This window comes from Colossoma macropomum, unplaced genomic scaffold, assembly GCF_904425465.1.
Source record: "Colossoma macropomum unplaced genomic scaffold, Colossoma_macropomum, whole genome shotgun sequence".
Lineage (NCBI taxonomy): Eukaryota > Metazoa > Chordata > Actinopteri > Characiformes > Serrasalmidae > Colossoma > Colossoma macropomum.
This window is the reverse complement of record NW_023494789.1, coordinates 27,192,321-27,211,667: the sequence shown is the minus strand read 5'-3', so window position 1 is coordinate 27,211,667 and position 19,347 is coordinate 27,192,321. Positions and strand designations below refer to the sequence as shown.

General features: G+C 40.7%; 1 protein-coding gene across 1 annotated transcript; it reads left to right on the top strand.

The window, feature by feature from the left end:
- The first annotated feature begins 575 nt into the window (after positions 1 to 575).
- Positions 576 to 2,506, top strand: her6 (hairy-related 6). Its single transcript, XM_036570690.1, has 4 exons — positions 576 to 954; positions 1,089 to 1,184; positions 1,306 to 1,393; positions 1,695 to 2,506. The coding sequence occupies exons 1-4, from the start codon at positions 847 to 849 to the stop codon at positions 2,213 to 2,215; spliced, it is 813 nt and encodes a 270-aa protein (XP_036426583.1). The 5' UTR covers positions 576 to 846; the 3' UTR covers positions 2,216 to 2,506.
- The last annotated feature ends 16,841 nt before the right edge of the window (positions 2,507 to 19,347 follow it).

Below are 19,347 nucleotides of genomic sequence, written 5' to 3'. Positions count from 1 at the left end.
AGGTCAGATATTATTGCATATGAGGTGGTCTTCTAACTAGAGTGAAAGTGTCATCCAGGCAGTTTTGAACTGTTCTTAAATCAGCAGCACCCCCGCCCCCCACACTTTTGACTGTGTAGTGCTTTCACTGTTTTCTCCACTCAGTTGTGTCTTGGATTATAACCAACACTCCAACCAACACCACACACACTTTACCTGAAACACCTACACTTCATCACCCCCGACCCCAACACACACACACACACACACCTACACTCGCTCAGTGCCTTTTCCCGCTCAGTTTTCAGTGTGTATTGGATTATAGAGTGAGATTTTGTGCTTTTCTGCAGGCTGTTCAGTGTTAATCTGTAAGCGGAGTGCAGGGTTGGGGGTCGGGATCCCGGCCGCGCGCCATTGGCCGCCCGCTCACACGGCGCCCGACCAATGGGAGCGCGCCGAGCACGAGCCGTCCTCCCCTTGCGCCGCGTGCGCCGCGCGCTGATTGGTCCAAAGTTACTGTGGGAAAGAAAGTTTGGGAAGTTTCACACGAGCCGTTCGCGTGCAGCGTGGGATATAAATAAGCGCGCGCGGCGCGGGCAGGCGGACAGGCAGTCGGTCAGTCACTCGCTTCGTGCTGCTGGCAAACGGCGAGAGCAGAAGCCCGTGACATCGTCACCACAAACTGTTAAACTCAGGACGTGTCTACGGGATTTTTCCCCCCTCTTTTTTTTTACAAAAAAAACGACCTGTTCCGCGGTCTGGACTGTAAACCGCCGAGCAGACGCATCGCTAACGGCGACTGAAGAACACACGAAGGATTTCTCTTCCTTTTTTCCCCCACATTTTCGGGAATATTTTCAGCAAAAGATGCCTGCTGACATGATGGAAAAGACCTCCTCTTCTCCGGTGGCCGCGACCCCGGCGAGCATGAACACAACGCCGGATAAACCCAAGACTGCTTCGGAGCACAGAAAGGTACGTGTTGGTTCTGTTTGTTCGTCGCAGAGTTGTGATGTGTTGCTGTCTGCTCCACATACTGGTCCACAGTCAAAACATGTCGAGCCCACCGTCTGACCCGCTTTTAACACGCTCGTCTCTCGCTCTTATAGTCGTCCAAACCCATCATGGAGAAAAGGAGACGAGCCAGAATCAACGAAAGCTTGGGGCAACTCAAAACGCTAATCTTGGATGCTCTGAAAAAAGATGTAAGTATGACCGGAACCGCTACATAATTAGCACTGTTAGGTCATGCTGAACAGACCGGATGAGTAGCTATGATTATATCTCTTCACGTACTTATCGTTTTCAATCCTCTATTCCCCTCAGAGCTCCAGACACTCGAAGCTGGAGAAGGCGGATATCCTGGAGATGACGGTGAAACACCTCAGAAACATGCAGAGAGCACAAATGACTGGTAAGTCCCTGCTCTTCGAACTAATCCTTTGCTAGGCCTTTTGCCATTACTAGAGCAGAACTTGCACTCTTTTGCAGTTTTAATGATAGTAGCCCACAACTGTTGCTATTATTATATAGCATCTTTCCCACTCGAGTGTTTTAGCAGTTACTAAAACTGACTGTAACCACTGACTCTACCCTTCCTAAACTTTTAAAGTTAAAATTTCTGATGTGAGAAAAAAAAACAAATTTTAATGTTCCCTAAAGAACCCTATGTTTGTTCAGTAGACTAATCCAAGTCTCTCTTGTTCCCCCACCAGCTGCTTTGAACACAGATCCCACCGTTCTCGGGAAGTACAGAGCCGGATTCAGCGAGTGCATGAACGAGGTTACCCGATTCCTGTCCACCTGTGAAGGGGTCGACGCCGAGGTCAGGACACGGCTGCTGGGTCACTTAGCCAACTGTATGACGCAGATCAACGCCATGAACTATCCCACGCAGCACCAGATAGCCGCTGGCCACCCACACCCAACCTTCGGTCAGCCCATGGTTCAGATCCCCAGTGCAACACCACAAGCCAACGTGCTGCCCCTCAGCGGAGTACCCTGCAAGAGTGGGTCCTCTTCCAACTTGTCACCCGAAGCAACTAAAGTGTACGGAGGCTTCCAGCTTGTGCCAGCAACAGATGGACAGTTTGCCTTTTTGATTCCCAATGCTGCGTTTGCGCCAAGCGGCCCCGTAATCCCAGTGTACGCCAACAACTCCAGCACACCCGTTCCAGCGGCAGTATCTCCAGGCGCGCCATCGGTCACCTCAGACTCTGTGTGGCGGCCTTGGTAGACGCTGAGGGACTCCTAAAAAGACTTTAACTACCGACACTTGTTCTGTTTGTTTAAACGTTTCATTTTTTTCGTCTTTTTGTATGGAAATGTGTTTTACGCAGAGATTTATGCACTATATTTGTATAGCTCAAAAGGGAGAGAAGTTCATATTGAAACAAGATTTGTATTGTTGATGTTTGTTCATTGCATTTTTTATATTTGCGGTATCTTTTCTAATGTTGATGCCAAAGATATGTTGAATGCTTTCATATGATTCTTCTTTTTGGAAGACCAATAAATTTGTAAAAAAACAAAAAAAGTTTCCCCTGGCCTTCATAACGCAGAAATCATGAACTTATACTTTCTTTAAAGTATTTGAAATAATAAGAATGACTGAAAATTCACTAGGCCTAGGAAAAAAATGCAGCTCAGGAATCTGCTCTGACAGTGGGCTTAATTCTCACAGCACATAAGCTGAGACAGATGGGAGATCTACAAATATCCATGACATTATTTTAGTTTTTTGCAGTTTTAGCTGTTAGTTGAATTAATTTATAACTTGCAGATGGATGATCTGTAGAATGGATTTTGTTAGGGTTTTGATAAACTCAACTGCTAGATATTAGACTACAGCACATTTCATACAGAGTAAAGAGAGCAATTAAAAAACAGCTCATAAGTCTTTAAAACTAAATTAAAACTAAACCTATAGGCTTCTCAGGTTTTTAGTGATAATTTATTCAGTCTTGTTTTAGCATTTGCTTTATTTATATATCTGAATATTCAAGAGAACTCCCAAAGTTCATAATATTGAAAAAACAGTAAAAGTCTATTTTTGAAATTAAGAAATTTAGTTTATTGAGCTGAAATGCCAACCTTCCAGTATTAGATAATGAGAGGAAAGACGAGAGCAGAAACTTGGCACACATGCAGCCATGCCTCCTGAAAACTGGAAAGCACTACTACATTACGAAGTCACCAAATGAGCCAGTTTGAACAATAGCGTGTTCCGCTGGATTTCATTACATGGCCGCATAGCGCCATCTAGCTACTTTGACGAGCACTACACCGCAGTCAGGACAAAAGATCAGTGATTGGCAATTGAAGCCAGGGCCGTTGGTACAAGGACGACTAACTAGTTGATTGGAAAATGAATATTTACTGGATGGAAAAAAACAAAGTAAGTAGGCAGGTTTCCTTGTAGTCTGTCCTATGTAGGTTTAGATGTTTCTTGCTTACCCAACTTTGATATCGAACAAAACACAGTGAGTTACTGAACACGGCTGCACAGGCTGAAAGTCAGAAAGTAAACTAATCTTAAGAAAGCTGATGTGTTTATTGTGTGAATGTTTACTTGGTAGTATGATATATGGTAACTTGTATTCATAGCTATCCTTAAATGTTTAGCTGTTTAATTTTCACTATGATTGTATCAACCTATATTTTAGAATTTTTTCTTTTCATTTTTCTTTTCTACTAGTTGAGGTCTATATATATATAAATATTATTGGCTGTCCTTTATTTTTCCACCTTTCAGCATCAGTGGGTGGGACTTTAATGCTGCAGGCTGAATAGGTGGATATTTGTAATTGCATTGACCGACGTGATATCACAAAAACAATGAATTTAAAAATGACTATTTTAGACTATTAAAATAGTTTTATTAACTTCAAAACTTTAAAATGATTTATACTAATTTAGATTTTTCAGATCTGAATTAGTATAAATCATTTTAAATTTTAATTTTCAGATCTTTTCAAAAAAGTGAGAAAAAATGAGTTTTTCATGATATGGAAGAACTATGGATGGTTGTTGAATAATTGCATTGGGAAAAAAAAGAAATAAACCACAGTTTGAGCAAACCTCTGCTTTCCGATGCATCCATGACATGAGTTCCCCAGGTGTGTGTTGCCTTCAGCCATTCCAGTGTGGCCATTCTTGGGAGGGGGCATTCCAGTTGTTTGCAATTACCAATCTGCTAAGAGGCACAAAGTGTGGATAAGTGTGTTCATTCTGAATTTCCATCACACCTTTTTTTTACGGTGCCAGGCCAGAGAGATTGAAACCACATGTGAGAGGGAAGCCTTTGAGGACAGACGCATACAGGACTGAGGCAAGAGCAATTGCAAGGGGGGCGTCCATAGGATTCCTGCACAAGCCTGTGTTACATAGTTTCACTATTGTAACCTCGTATTTCAGAAACATAGGCTGTCCAGGGAACTGGAAAACAGAAAAGGCAAACAAAATCTCAGCATCTGTTAATGTGACTCAAAGTTTAAACTAATGGAAAGTTTCTATAAGTCCTATCATTTGTTATGTACTTATAACCAATGATTATCATCAAGGTTTTCATACGGCATAGACAGTATTGAGACAGAGCTTCCACAACAAGGCTGTTCATCCTTTTCCTGTTTATCCGGGGGTCACAGCTGGATCCAGAGGCACGCGGCAAGACCTGAGCCATGTCCAGCCTATCAAACACCAACACACACACACAGATGCGCACATACACACACACACCCCTGGAGGACAGCTTTACGAGTGGCTCAGGTTACCAAACCAGTGACCACTCTGGTGGGGCGCCCGCGCACATGTCACAACATGACCGTGGGGTTAGCCACCATGCGTGTCAATTAACTTTTCCCACACTCCGCGCGCATGCAAGGAGCAGGAGAGAAAAGAAAAAAAGAGAGGAAAAACTTAAACGAAAGACCCCTCTTTGCTTCCTCCTAGGCTCTTAAGTGCTACCATATGGTGTAATCTCTCTCTCTCTCCTCTCTCTCTCTCTCTCTCTCTCTCTCTCTGAGTCTCTCTCTCTCTCCCAGCTCACAGTCACTACTGCACTGTCTTTGATTGCAGCCCAGACAAGCCAGGGCTTCATGATTTAAGCCGAGGGCTTGCTGTACCCAGGCCCGGCTCACTCTCTGCAACCAAAGCCCCCTCCTTCTTTCCTCCCTTCTACTACTACTGCTACTACTACTCTCTCTCTCTCTTTCGCTCTCTCTCTCTCTCTCTCTCTCTCTCCTCTCCCCTTCCCCCCCTCCCCCTCTTGCAGTTGCAGGGGAAAGGCTGTTTTCTGGCAGGAAATGAATAGCTCCCAGATGAGCGGAGGAACCTGAGAGGTCGTGAGAAAGAGGCGAACCCCCCCTCCCTGCGGCGGCGCATTGCCAGCCGGCGGGGGAATGTGAGAGAGCGCCTCACTGACACACGCACACACTTCTCTACTACCTCACTGACACACACATGCACATACTCCTCTACTACCTCACTGACACACACACATTTCTTTACTACCTCACCGACACCCACACACATGCAGCCACTGACACACACACACATGCACACACCCGTCTACTACCTCACTGACACACACGCACACACTCCTCTACTACCTCACTGACACACACACATTTCTCTACTACCTCACTGACAAACACACACCTCTACTACCTCATCAACACATGCAGACACCCCACTACCTCACTAACATACACACTCTTCTACTACCTCAATGGAACAAACTCACACACACCTTTACTACCTCACTGACACAAACACACACACTCCTTTACTACCTCCCCGACACACACACAAAACCACCACACACACAAAACCACCCCTACTATGTCATTGACACACATACTCTCCTCTACTACCTCATTGACACACACACACCTCTACTACCTCACTGATACACACACATACACACTCATTTACTACTTGACTGACACAGACACACACACACTCCTCTAATACTTGACTGACACACACACACACCTCTACTATCTCACTGACACGCTTACACATTATTACATCAACACACACACCCCTACTATCTCACTGACACACATACACTCCTCTGCTACTCTGCTCATCAACACACACACACACACACCTCTGCTATTTCACTTACACACACTCCTCTACTACCTCACTGACACAAACATGAACACATGCCTCTACTACCACACACAAACACACACACACACACACTCCTCTACTACCTCACTGACACAAACATGAACACATGCCTCTACTACCACACACAAACACACACACACATACACACACTCCTCTACTACCTCACTGATGCAGACATCCACCACATACACACACACACACACACGTCGGTTGACTCACTGACACACACATAGGCCAATGGTTGAAGTATTTTTTAAGTATTTTATTAAGCTATACTTTAAATTATAAGTCTCGATATTAGGGCTACAATAAAGACATTAGGGGGCCCTGACACCGCTATGGACTCCAGCACAACTGCCTGTATGCACAGACTGTAGTTACCCATCTGATGGGTGGGTTGGTGTCCAGGTAAATACGTAGGTAGGCAGGCCAGCAAGCAGACCTTATTGATTCCTAGAAGGGGCAATTCAGGTGCTACAGTAGAAGCATTGGACAATATGTATACTTAATAAATAGTACTTTATATTGGATTACAACACTTTGCATACACAAAATTGTAGGCTTTTCCGTGTGGATAAGTTGTTTAATGCTATAATGTGAGAGAGAGAGAGAGAGAGACAGAGTGAGTGTTGGGGGGGCAGAGAGAGGGGAGACAGAGAGACAGATTTGGGTGCTCCATTAGCAGACAAACATGAGACAGCATGTCCACTTAATAAATACATGCACACACATATAGGGCAAGATATCAGTGCCAAAAAATGCAGAACACACTGACAACAAATTGAAACATTCACATTCAGTGGTGTGTAGGATGTGGATTATTGTTTGTACAGACATTTACAGGCACAAAGAGCAGCTTCAGATGGTTATAACACTGCACACAAGGATTATTCTCTTCACACACACACACACACACACACACATACACACACACACACACACACTTATACACATATCCTCACAAATACACATGTAGACACACGTCTGGGCTTGCACAGGTGCTTTCCGTCACAGGGAAGCGGAGGCCGGATTCCCTTAATTCCTTCCCACAGCTATCAGTGGATACACACTCCTCGTGTTCCATACACACACACACATACACACACACACACACACACACTCACACACACATTGCCCATAATCACTCTCTTAAAAATAAAGGCTACTAAATGAATGTACAACTTTCACTTTATGTGATTTTTAATTAAACTTCATGCTTTCACATCTCATTTACAAAATGAACAAGAAGCTTCTGTGTGTCCATGATTCTGTATTGGAGATCGCTAAAAACTATAATGCTGCCTTTGTGACTTTCAGTAAGTGCATCTTTATCTTCAGTTGCAACATCAAAGTTCTGTTAAGGTTTTAGTGTTGCTAAGCAGCTCTATCTCTGGCGATCTAATCTCCTGCCCACATAAAATTTAGCAGGCGTGCTGCTGGGCACCGGCCGCAGGTCTCTGCATCTTCCCACCGGGACGATAATAACTCACAAGCTTCCACAGTGCACCATTCAAATGTCAAGGGACATTTTTTGAGGGCCGGACTGACTATGCAAATGTGCAGCAATCATTGCCAAGTTCCTCACCATCCTAGAGACACAATATCGTTCTGGAGAGTTGTCTTTTTCATCACCTTCCACTTCTTTCCCACTCTGTGCTCAAAGTTCAAGCCTGGAGGCAGTAAACAAGTTTTTCACCTTTTAAGAGACAAATACTGCCTGGTCAAGTGTTTTTTTTTTCTGATAGGAACAAAGAGGCATTGAATGAGCAGTGAGCAGTTTGTCAGAGTGTCTGAGATACAGCAGCTGAAACTTTGTAAGTTCATTCATGATATGTTTTGTTTTTCTAGTGAAAGAAAACTTATGAGAATGGACATTTTACCACTTATTGAAAGTTGGCTGTGTTTAACTAAATAAATACAATTTTAATGACTCATTATGTGATTGACCCCATGAAATCAAAGGGTCTGTATGGACTTCAGTTCTTTACTTTTAACTATAATGGAAAGAATTTCTGTAATTTCTACAATAATGTACTGGGTTCAAGCCAGTGTGACATCTCAGATGTGTTGTACAGTTTTAAACAGCATCCCTTGCTGAATTCTGAGAAAACAGTCCAGGCAGATTACTGGATCAAACACCTTATTGTATGGCTACTGTAAGATTAACACTGTTGTAATAATACATCAAAACATAGTATCATCAGCTTTACTGTAAAACTAGGCACGAAATGTACTTGAGTTTTCCTTTACATAAATGTTAAAGAGCTAGCTGAGCTGCATTAATGTCTGTGAACCAGGGGAATGTTTAGACTCAACTAGTGGTAAAGTTAGTCAACATGACTGATTTATGCTAGCCAACCTAGGACAACCTGTACCAACATAAAATAAAGCACTGGATATTTGAGTTCATGCACTTATTAATTTATTTTTTGTCAAATCTGTCATTATATGGCAGAGTTTAATGTAGAAATGTTCACTTTGTAAGTACCCTTTTCTTTGTAAGTAACTGATTACTACTGCTACAATAATGATAATTTCAGCCAGCTATTCAGTTTGTACGGGATTTGCTGTGTCATGTTAGCATCAGGCTAATGGTGGGGTACATTCATTTTCCCTTATTGAATATAATACTGTACAGCTCAAGCTTAAAAACAGATTATTGGAGCTTGTAAGACAGGCATGTAAAGTATACTGTAGTTTTTAAGTGAACTCCTTATTAAATACTTCAGCTTAAAGCCCAAACTGTACAATCCTGCTAGCTTTTGAAAGAATAGCTATTTGTACTTATAATGCGATTAAACTGCAATTATAAAACTGCTTGTTTTCAACTGCTTAATTTCGTAATTTATGTGTGGATATAATATTCAAAAAATAGGATATTATTGATTACAGCTGTACTAGTAATATACTACTGTCAATGTGTAGCATTTGAAAAAATACAGCTTTGTACTGCATTTAGAAGTACAGTATAATATGTCATTAGAGTAAACAAACATTACACTGAGTGCTCTGCTGTTAGTAAATTACTGTATTTTTTTCCATGGACCATACTGTGCAAATATCAGAGACCAGAGACCACCCTTCACTCAAATCAGCCATGAAGTTATTAGTTTTTTTAGAGGAGATATTACTGAGGAGATTAGATATAAGATAATCCACTTGCGTAAGGAAGCAGAGAGTCGGAGTGAAGAAATAAGTGAAAAAACAGAAATTTCCAAAACTGAAACTGCTGGTGTTCTCAGAACAGTGGACAGGTCTCCCCGGAGTTCAGACCTCAATGCCACTGAATGTGTTTGTGACCGTAAACAGTAGAAAATACAACAAACGTTTTAGTCCTTGGAACTTCTATGTAATTTTCTGTTATATATGTATTTGTTTATTTATTTTTTTATTTTATTATTATTATTATTTTTTGCTTTTTTCCCCTATAATAAAAAGTGAACATGTACTTAATGGCTGATTTGCTAAACCAGTTTTAGAAGGGATTTAGTAATTTTTTATCTCATTCATTCTTCAGTTCATTATTCAACTGTGCCATCTCGTCTCCAAATCAGTTGCCAGGTCGCAGGTGGGGGATGCTTCTGCTGCTACTACTCTAATCAGACCTGTAAGCCAATCATATCAGACCTTGTCAGTTGTAAGCCAATGATATCAGACCTGGGGGAGGGGCTGTTGTTGCTACTTGCTCTGCAGAGTAACGTCAGTCAAAAACCACTAAAGTGGTGACAGGATTTTAGGTAAAAGCTTGCTAACATCATTACGCTTCATTTGTTTCAACTGTTTCAGTCTGTTTATGCTGTGAATACTTACAGAGTAAAAATACCTGCCTACAGCTAGCTAACTCTCGGTTTACGTGAGGTAAGAGGAAAGTCTATATGGCACCAAAGACGTTATAAATGAGGAGACCGACCACTGGTAGAAATATGAATGGAAAAAGCTCGTTACACTTATCATGGCGTCTGTTTACAGTGTAAGTCCCGCCTTTCAAGAAAAAGAGCCAATCAGCTTGCTAGTTACGTCGCGAAGGGGGGAAAGCCCGCCTGTGGAGATCTGCGCAAACGCAGTTGCCAGAACCACCCGAAACAGGACGTTTTTAGTGCGTTATTGACCCAAACGCTACAAAATATTTATAAGGGTTTTGTCAGAATTTATCAGTGATTTCAAACGTGTTTAGAACGGTGATTCCACCTTCAGTTTCAGATATTTAGTTCTGTCTCCATTCAATGATACAGGCCCGTGTCGTGTACGGCTTGAAACAACAGCCCGGCGGCGCTGCAAAGATGGCCGCTGAGCGAACAGATGTTTTTATAAGGACTTTAATAGCACTAACGTTAGCTAGCTGAAGAGCCAGCTGTTTTAGTGTAAACCTGAATTTTAAGAAATGTTACTGAACGTGAGAGTGAAAATGAGCGAAAGAGAAAGAAATAACGTTATTAGCAGCTCTTTGTATTCTTGTCAGTTAAAAGGTACACAATTATAACTTACATCTCGCAATTCCTCAGTTTTAGACGTACGTACGAAATGTCATTAAGGGAGGCGGCAGCTCCGCTGACGGCCAGGCAGGTGAGATTTTTGCCAGTTCAAGTAAAAAAAAATAGCTTATTTATCTCTCATTAAACCTTGAAGGGTTGAGTTTAATAAAGATAACGTTTAAAGACAGAGGGAGAGAAAGAAGCTGAAGGAGATGGAAGAAGCAGGTCTTATCAGGTACTAATCAAAAGTCTGTGTGTATTTGAATAACATATTTAGGATCTGCAGGTTATCTAAGAAAGAGGAAATAGCATTGCTTGACTTAAGTACTTTTCCTTTATCTATGCCTGTGAGTGGATGGACAGCATTTATGTCAGATCTGTGCAAAATACAAATTATCTTACAAAATAAGAGACAGATCATCTGTGTGATTCACTAAATAGTCATTTCATTCTGTAAAACTTAATTAAAACCATTAAAAATGCTCCGGGGAACCGTGCACTCCAGAACCCCCCAAATAGTTACCAAGTAGTACATTTTAAGATAAACATTTGTATTAAGTCATTTTATAATAAATGAATGAAAAGTTTAGGGCTAACGGGGGTTAAAAAAGTAATTTTTTACCTTGTTTGTAAGTTGTTAGTGTAAGGTATAACGTCAGAGGCATTGGATTCCAAAAAGATAAGTCAAAGAGGGCATGCACTTATTCATTGCGTTAGGAAGCTGGGCAGTGGTAGGGCCCGTGGGAGACCCCTGGCGTGTATGTCTACACACGCACAGAAACAGACCCTCTCAGTTCTCCGATTTTTTTCAGCTTCCTTCATTTCTTGTTTAAGAAAAAAATCAGTATAGCTCTTTTGGATTTTCATGTTGAGTGTTGTACTATATTGTGTGTACAATAATACAGTACTAGAATGTTTCAGTACACTCTGCTTTGAATCGAATGCCTTGCTGCTCGCCATCCTATTAAACATACTTAAATGCATTGTTTACTTAAAGTTTGCCTGCGACCTGAAGGCATCCTTAGGTAGGTTTCTGGTTCATTGTTGTTTCACTGGACTTTGCAGTCTCTGATAGAGACGCTTCAATCTCACCAAAGGTTCCGTGCGTCTCTGAGACAGAGGGATGTGAAATGGCATTATCTCCCCGCCTCTCACACCGTCCACGCAAAACAGCTTAAGCTGCACCATGGCTTCCGTGGGCCACTGCTTAATCCCCTTTCCTGAGGAAAACCAGTGGCGGGACCGCTACATTGCTGGGCAGCACGATAATGCACCACTGTGACAAGCAGCTAAAGTGCCATGCATGCTACCTTTGTGTGTGTGTGGTGCGGGTCTGTGTGTTTGTGCGCTCCTCCAGAAACTAGCGGAGAAAAGCTCCTGCTCTTGCCCACCGTCACTTTGTGGAGGTATTTGGTTGCACACCCACAGGTTGCTGTTATCACCGTCTTCCTTTGCATCAGACATGTGATGAAATGGGCCTGGGTAGTGAAGCACATTTTGAAGTGAGGCAAACATGCCAAGCTTGTCATGTGTGTCATCTGCTTATAAAATCTTCTTTCTAGAGTTATTTGAGTACTCATTCAGGGGACCCAAAAACAGGCAAACCGTTTATACACCACTTTGAAAAATATACAGTGTTGTGGAAGTAAATATTTGTTGCAGTTTTAGACCTGTCAGCAAGTTATAGCTTTTGTTTAAGATTACCAAAGTTTTGTAAATAACACAAAATGAGGACTATGTGGAAAGAACTGTAATGTCTATCACAACATACATTGAACAATGTCTAAATGTTAGACTGGACTACAGATGCTGAAGCTGAGCAGATGATCATATGGCTAGTCAGGTGAAAAGGACCTAGTTCTATATTTTCACTGTGGTAATGAAACTTTACAGAAGAAAAGAAGTATTTTTAACTTTCATTGTAAGTTAATGCAACAAGATTTGGACCATTTATATTAGTCAGTTTGTCTTGAAATTTTTACACAGTGTAATGGCAGCTGGAATTTTCAGATTATGTTTTATTTTATTATTATGTTATTATTATATTAAAAAATACAATTCGAGATACAAGATTTTCTTCTTACAGCAACTATATGTTGATTTTTGAAGATTAAATGAGAGGTTTACCATTTTAACCATTTGCCACCTTTAGCGTCTTGTTTGTTGCCACCTGGTGGTAATCGTTCAAAGCCAACTGGCAAATGAAGTTTCCACAGTTTATTCCCTTTGTTTTTCTTTTAGTATAGCATTGACTAGAATTGCTTCTGAAAGATTGACACAAGAAGGAATACAATAGTACAAAGCAGTGTGGGAAAATAAAAGCTGAACCTCTTTAAATGGATCATTGGTACAACAGTGTGCATAAAATCACAGAGAACATTTAGGGCACTGATGGATGCATACATTTTAGCAATAGGCATCTATTGCATTCAAATCCAACAACCATGCACCAGAGAAGATTAGACAGAGATCAAATAGAGAGTGGATAAGCTTTTGTTTGCATATATTTTGTTTATGAGTGAAAAAAGTTAAACCCCTCCAGTCCGCAGAGGGCAGCTTAGTGCCTTTCAAATGTAATGTTTATAGCATATTATGCCTTCTTTTCAAGAGGAACTGCTTCAGAGGAACCCTAGGAACACCACACTCTTTGATGCCGGACAGATAACCTTCAGTCCCTGATGTGGTTCTGGGTTTCATCTGACGTGTGCTGTCACTACAGGTCCAGTATTGTCGATGTTGACGGCATTCTCCCTCTTGGCCTGTCTGTAAGCCCACCTGCACAGCTTCAGTCATCTCAGTTTCTCATGATATTCCCCAAGGGAAAAGTGTAACACAATGGAGAACTACTCTTTCTGCAAGAAAGAAATTAATTGGTTAATTCTGAAGCGGCTTTGAAGATGAATGAATGAATGAATGAATGAATGATACCTCACCTGGCATGGTGTTTTATATAATATGCATTCATATAAAATACATTTTAGTTTTTGCCTGACCCCAGGTGACCTTCATGGTGCAGTGCCAGGGTCAGTAGCCTTTTCACAAATGTTGAAAGAAATGTCATTTCATCGATAGAATGGTTCACCATGTCAGGTGGTATGACCTCATGAAAACCATAAAAATGTGTAATTATTATAATAATGTTTATTTATTTGAAAAAAATGTAAGTGTAAACTCAAGTGCAAGGACAGAAGTTTCTATGGGTGTCAAAGAAGATGGCTGTTTAATGTGAAATTAGTCTGAAAAGTCAGGTGGCACAACCAACCCTAACCCTAAATGAACTAGGCAGTTAATCCGGTATGCTTTTGACTGAGTATTTCTGGATTGCTGTTTCTTCCAGTAACCTCTTACAATGAGCTCCTTAGTCCTCTCACATTATATTACTTATATGTGATAATTTAGGCTATGATAATTTTCACAGCTTGCAACAGGTTTGCAGCATTAAAATTCCATCAGAGCCAGTAAAACCAGAAAGCATCTCAAACTAAAGAAAGGGCAAAAATGGAGTTGGCCCTGAAAGTAGTAGATGTCACAAATGGTCTCAGAATAATCTGCACTGACTTGAAATATGCAGCATCATTGAAAGTTGGACCCTGTGACTAATGGCTTTATAATCTGCCTTTGAGGTGTCCCTTGGCTCAAAGTGTCATCAGAGGTATTCACTTTGTGTTTTAACCTTCTGAGGTCACAGTCTGCTTTGATTAACATATTTTAGTTGCCTTTATGTGTTAGGCATGGAAGAGTATTAATAATTGTCGATTTGCATTAACATCTTTGCGTTACTTAAATGACTGATGTGGCAGTGTCCTATGAATAATATGCCAAGGGTGTTTAAGAGATTTCTGTTCTTCAATTGTAATACTTCATTTTACAGATCTTTGTACCTATAAAATAATTACAGCCTAATGTATTATAAAATTTGCATTAACATTTTAAAGCTTATAACAACGAATGCATTTCAAAGAACAAAACTGTTGTATATTACAAAATACCATAGTGTGGTGTTGTGTAGTGACTCTGAAAGTCTCTTATTCCTCTCTCTCTCTTCTCTCTCTCTCTCTCTCTCTCTTTTTCTTTTTTACACACACACATACAGAATATGTACATTTAATATGCACACTGTCAAAAGACCTTACTGGTCTGCATTTCAATGCAGCATTCTGTAAAAATGTAGATGTGCTGTCCAGTAAAGACTTTTCTCGCTCCAGTTTTATAGATGTTCAGAGGAATCTCATTCTATAAGAACCTCTTTTCACGCCATCTTGTTAAAGTGAAGCCTCTTTCCATAAACTTTCCAATGCTACAGTTCATTTTGTAGCTTAAAAAAAGAGAGCCCTGTAAATGTAAACCTGTTATTGTACAGGCAAAGTAGTTCCTGCAAGGGTCTTTGGTTTTATGCTGCTCTATATGAGACTAGGCCAGACATATAGAATTCTCACTAGTCTGTCTTCTACTGCGCCGCTTGTCCAGCAGACTAGTAACCATGGTGAGATGGTTAGTGTAGGAAAACACAGGGGGAGAAATAGGTAAAATCTTAAGTTTCTCAGGCTTCAATAGAAGTCAGGAATGTGGAAAAGGGTACCACAAAAAAGCCAAGCAGTCCAGAGGAAGAGCACTTTGAGGAAAGCAGTGAACAGGTGGTCATCGCTAAAGCACCGAGCGGTGAAATCATTCAGTGGTGTTGATTTCACTGATAGGACCTAATAGGTTGTTTGCCGTCTTGTTCCTGGAGAAGCATGAAAAGATTCCAAAGTGGCATGACTCGTGTCTGTATGACCTTGGCCTGAATATAAGAAGGGAAAATTCCACTGGTAGGAAGAGCTCACTCAGCAACTGGTCTGTAGAGGAGCTACTGCTACCTCTAACGGATCACCAAATTAGCTATATCCCACCTGTCTCTGGACATCTGGCTCCAAAAGTGGTGGGACAAAATGTGTTTGTTTCTTAAAAAAATTAAAAAATATGTCTTGGCTAAAAGCATATTAGTGGAACAGTGGCTTACTAAATGTACCTTTCAGCACTAACATGTAGCTTGTGTCATGGCTATAACATAATAACCCCAATAAATGCCCCAAATAAACATTTTCAAGTGCAATGTCAGTGATATTTGTTTTTAGGTGATTGAAAATGTCCCACCCCCAGCTGAAATAGAGGTTTTAATATGTTCTGCTGTTTTAATAAGCAGCCTGAAACAAAAAGTGATAGGTCATTGCTCTATTATGATTTGATTTCTAATAGGAAAAAAGTCATTGTGGGCTTTCTGGAAGTTCTGTATACATCACTGACTGAATATGAGGAGTTCTTAAAAAATGGTAAACAGCAGCGGCAGAATCCCTTAGGGATGCTAGCAGGGATTAGCATGATCTTAAAATGGTTTTGAACAGGTTTTGATATTTATGGTCTGTATTGAAAGCCTAGCTCTAATAGCCACTGCTTGCCCTTTTTGTTCCATGCCATGAGTTGAGTTAAGTCAAATCAAGTCAACTGTACTCAGTGGTGCAACATACATGGAACCCAGAACAGTTCAAAAAGTGCAGAACAGAATGATGTGATCAACAAAAAAAAAGTGCAGAACATTGGTCAATAAGACAGTCCTGGACTGTGTGTCACAGTACACAGTGCAATGCTAGACAAAGTAAGACAGTGCATGCTGAAGAGAGAATTATAGCTACACAGTTCTTTATGTGGAAGTATTACTAGTATAGTGCACACAATAAAGGAAGTGAGAGTAGAGTTGTGACTCATTGGTAATAGTCTATGCATGATACTTTCGATTTCGATAAGGCATGGTTATAGCACATTGGAGTTCCTTGTCACATCAGTTGTTAGAAACTTGGACAAGACTTTTAAATCACCAAAGAGAAATAAAATCTCCACAGTATAATCATGCCACATGCTAGACGTCTAGTTCAGTTGTTTTGTCCACACTCATGTCGAAGATGCTGTCTACAGGTCATTTTGCCATTTGGAACCTGCAGTATGGTAAAACACAATGTGCTGGAATAGAAGACACTGAGCGGTGCGCATGTGGGGGGGTTTCCCTCTCATTTTCTTTTATATGGCTTCTTTTCAGTGCTGAATGGAAGACAGCAGACAGGCAGGAGCAGCAGATTGAACGTGTGTGAGGTGAGGAAAGAAGCGAGGCCCAGATCCACACGGACCCTCGAGAGTACAATGACAGTGATCTGACATAGAGTGTAGCGAGGACGTGCAGAGTGAAGTGAGGACCACGTGAGAAGGGTATGTGGTGTGTGCATGTAGTATGTGTATACTTGTTTTTTTTTTAACAAAAGCCACAGAACTGTGAAAACGACAAAAGTACAGAGTTTCTAGTCATAAGCACCATTTATTTATTATCCAGTATCAGAGTAAGAACAGAAAAGATATATTTAACAGATAATTACCCAAAATCCAATTTTTTAGTAATTAGTGTGTCCACCGTTTGCCTCTAATACGGCTTCCGACTTGCTTTGAGGGATATTTTTCCGCACATCCAAAGTTCAGCTGTTAGAAGTTGCATGTTTTCGATTTTCACAATCTAAGCAATCCCAAACACATTTATTGATGTCGAGGTCTGGGTTCTAAGGTAGCTAGTCCATTGTTCTACAGCTACACATCCTTTCAGACCCACAGTGTTGAGTGTCTTCTCACAAAAACACCTGTGGAATTTTTCAGCTCTGAAGCAAGAGTGGAGCATGATTTTCTCCTGTCTGTCAAGGATGAAAGCTTTAAGTACTGTTTATCTGATAGTGACAGTATTGGTGGACTTGCAAGCTTGTTAGGGGTCACATTTTCTTGCTATTTTTAAATAATTTCTGAACTGAAATGGAAGACAGCAGACAGGCAGGAGCAGCAGGTTAAATGTGTGTGAGGTGAGGAAAAATCTTTTTTTTGTTTGAATTTCTGAAGTTATGGTTAAGATTAGGTTTAGGGTTAGGCCTAGAAAATTCGTTTCACATATAGAAAATTTCACATATATCATTGCTGTTAGATTAGATCTCCAAATGCTAACTTTTCAAGTGAAGTAAAAAAACATCTTAACTTTTAATGCAAGTTAATGTCTTTTTTTCACACAATGTGAAAGGCAGCTAGCTTTTCCAAAACTATAAAAAAAAGAGGTTTAGACGTGACAGTGACGATCTAATACATATGGGATGTAGGTATGACCCCACATCCTGACACGGTAGGAAAAAAACAAGTGTGAGTGTATGTGTCTGCGACTCGGTAGGTGAGTAACTATAGAGTCATGATGACAGACTGCCAGGGAGTAAGATGGTGGTTGGAGTTAGAGTGTACGCTTCAGGTGCAAGATAAATGCAGAGTTTTTTTTGCTGGGACTGGGGGCTTGTAGTGTTTGTGAGTTTTATTGGGTTGAGATAGACACAAGAGACAAGCGCGAGCGTGGTTGTGTGTGTGGTTCTGCTCAAGTGAGCCTGAAGAATGCCTGTGGATCCTGAGCTGGGAGAATAAGCCCCTTTCAACACTTCGTAGACTGTCTCTCTCTTTCACACACATAGAGGAAGCTGTAAAAAAGATGCAGGCCTACTGTCTTTCCCTCCATCCCTGCAAAATTCACCCTCCGTGTGGTGAAGACACAAAAGCGCACACGCACATGCACTAACATGCTTATCCAGGCAACAGGTTCTTTGCTTAGGAACTGGGTAATTGCCTCTAATGGTTTCCATTTTGCCATACTTTAAATTATAACTTTGAAGTTTTGATTAAGTTGTGTGTGCCGAGGGGAACATGGGACAACTTTGGACTGTGTGCGCACACTCTTAATATTGTTAAGATAAAAACAAGTCTCTTGGATTACTTCTGATCATGTTTTGTGATCCAAAGAAGCATGTCAGTGAAGTAATAACAACAGTATTTGGAAATGTATTAAAGCTGTGACAGTGCACCTCAGGAAAAAAGTACAAAGCTGTCACTGGGGCAGTACCCCTCTTGTCACTAGGGTGGTACCCTCAATGGTATATCTGAATACCTTTGGTCAGGGAACAAAATTGTACCAAAATCTACTGAAATTATATTTTCTAAATTGTACTGGCTCCACACATACTGTCTCACCTCCAGCCTTTTTATTTTATTGTTCTGTTTTAAAACATTAGGTTATGAAAAGATACAAATATGTACTTTTTCACGAGGGAAAACTTACTTAAGGTTCACGTTTGGACCTTAAAACCGCTGTTGTACCTTTGAGGGCATATTTAAATTTTTTGTACCTTGATGAACAAAAATGTACCTGCACAGTACCTTTATTTCTAACATTGTGTTGCAGTGATAATGTTTTTCACATCCATAAAATAGCTTAAAGAGTCTTGAGGGCCTTCACAGAAAGATAGCTTTATCAAACCTTGAGAAGAGAGATAGAAAAACACCTCACTTACCTGCGATGTTTCCATATCTAACGCTGAATATATTTAACACAGTTATAGTCTGTCAGGGGCTGGTTGCAACAAGACGTCTTAACTGCTAAATTGGTCATAGCTAAGAGTGGTGTTAAGAAAGTACTTTTTGCTCTACTTAAAGTTATGCCTAGACGCAACTAAAATTGGTCTTATGCAACAATAACAGCTTCTAAGCAGTCTGTGTTACTAAGCAAAATTGGTAGCTACTGTATATGTACCTAGGCCAGCTAATTTGCTAATTCTTATTTCCGGCAACATTTACAAGTCAAAGTTTGTTCAAATAGCACTTTCTTTACAACAGGTGTTGTCACAAAGCAGCTTTACAGAAAAATCCGGGTCCAAGCCCCCAT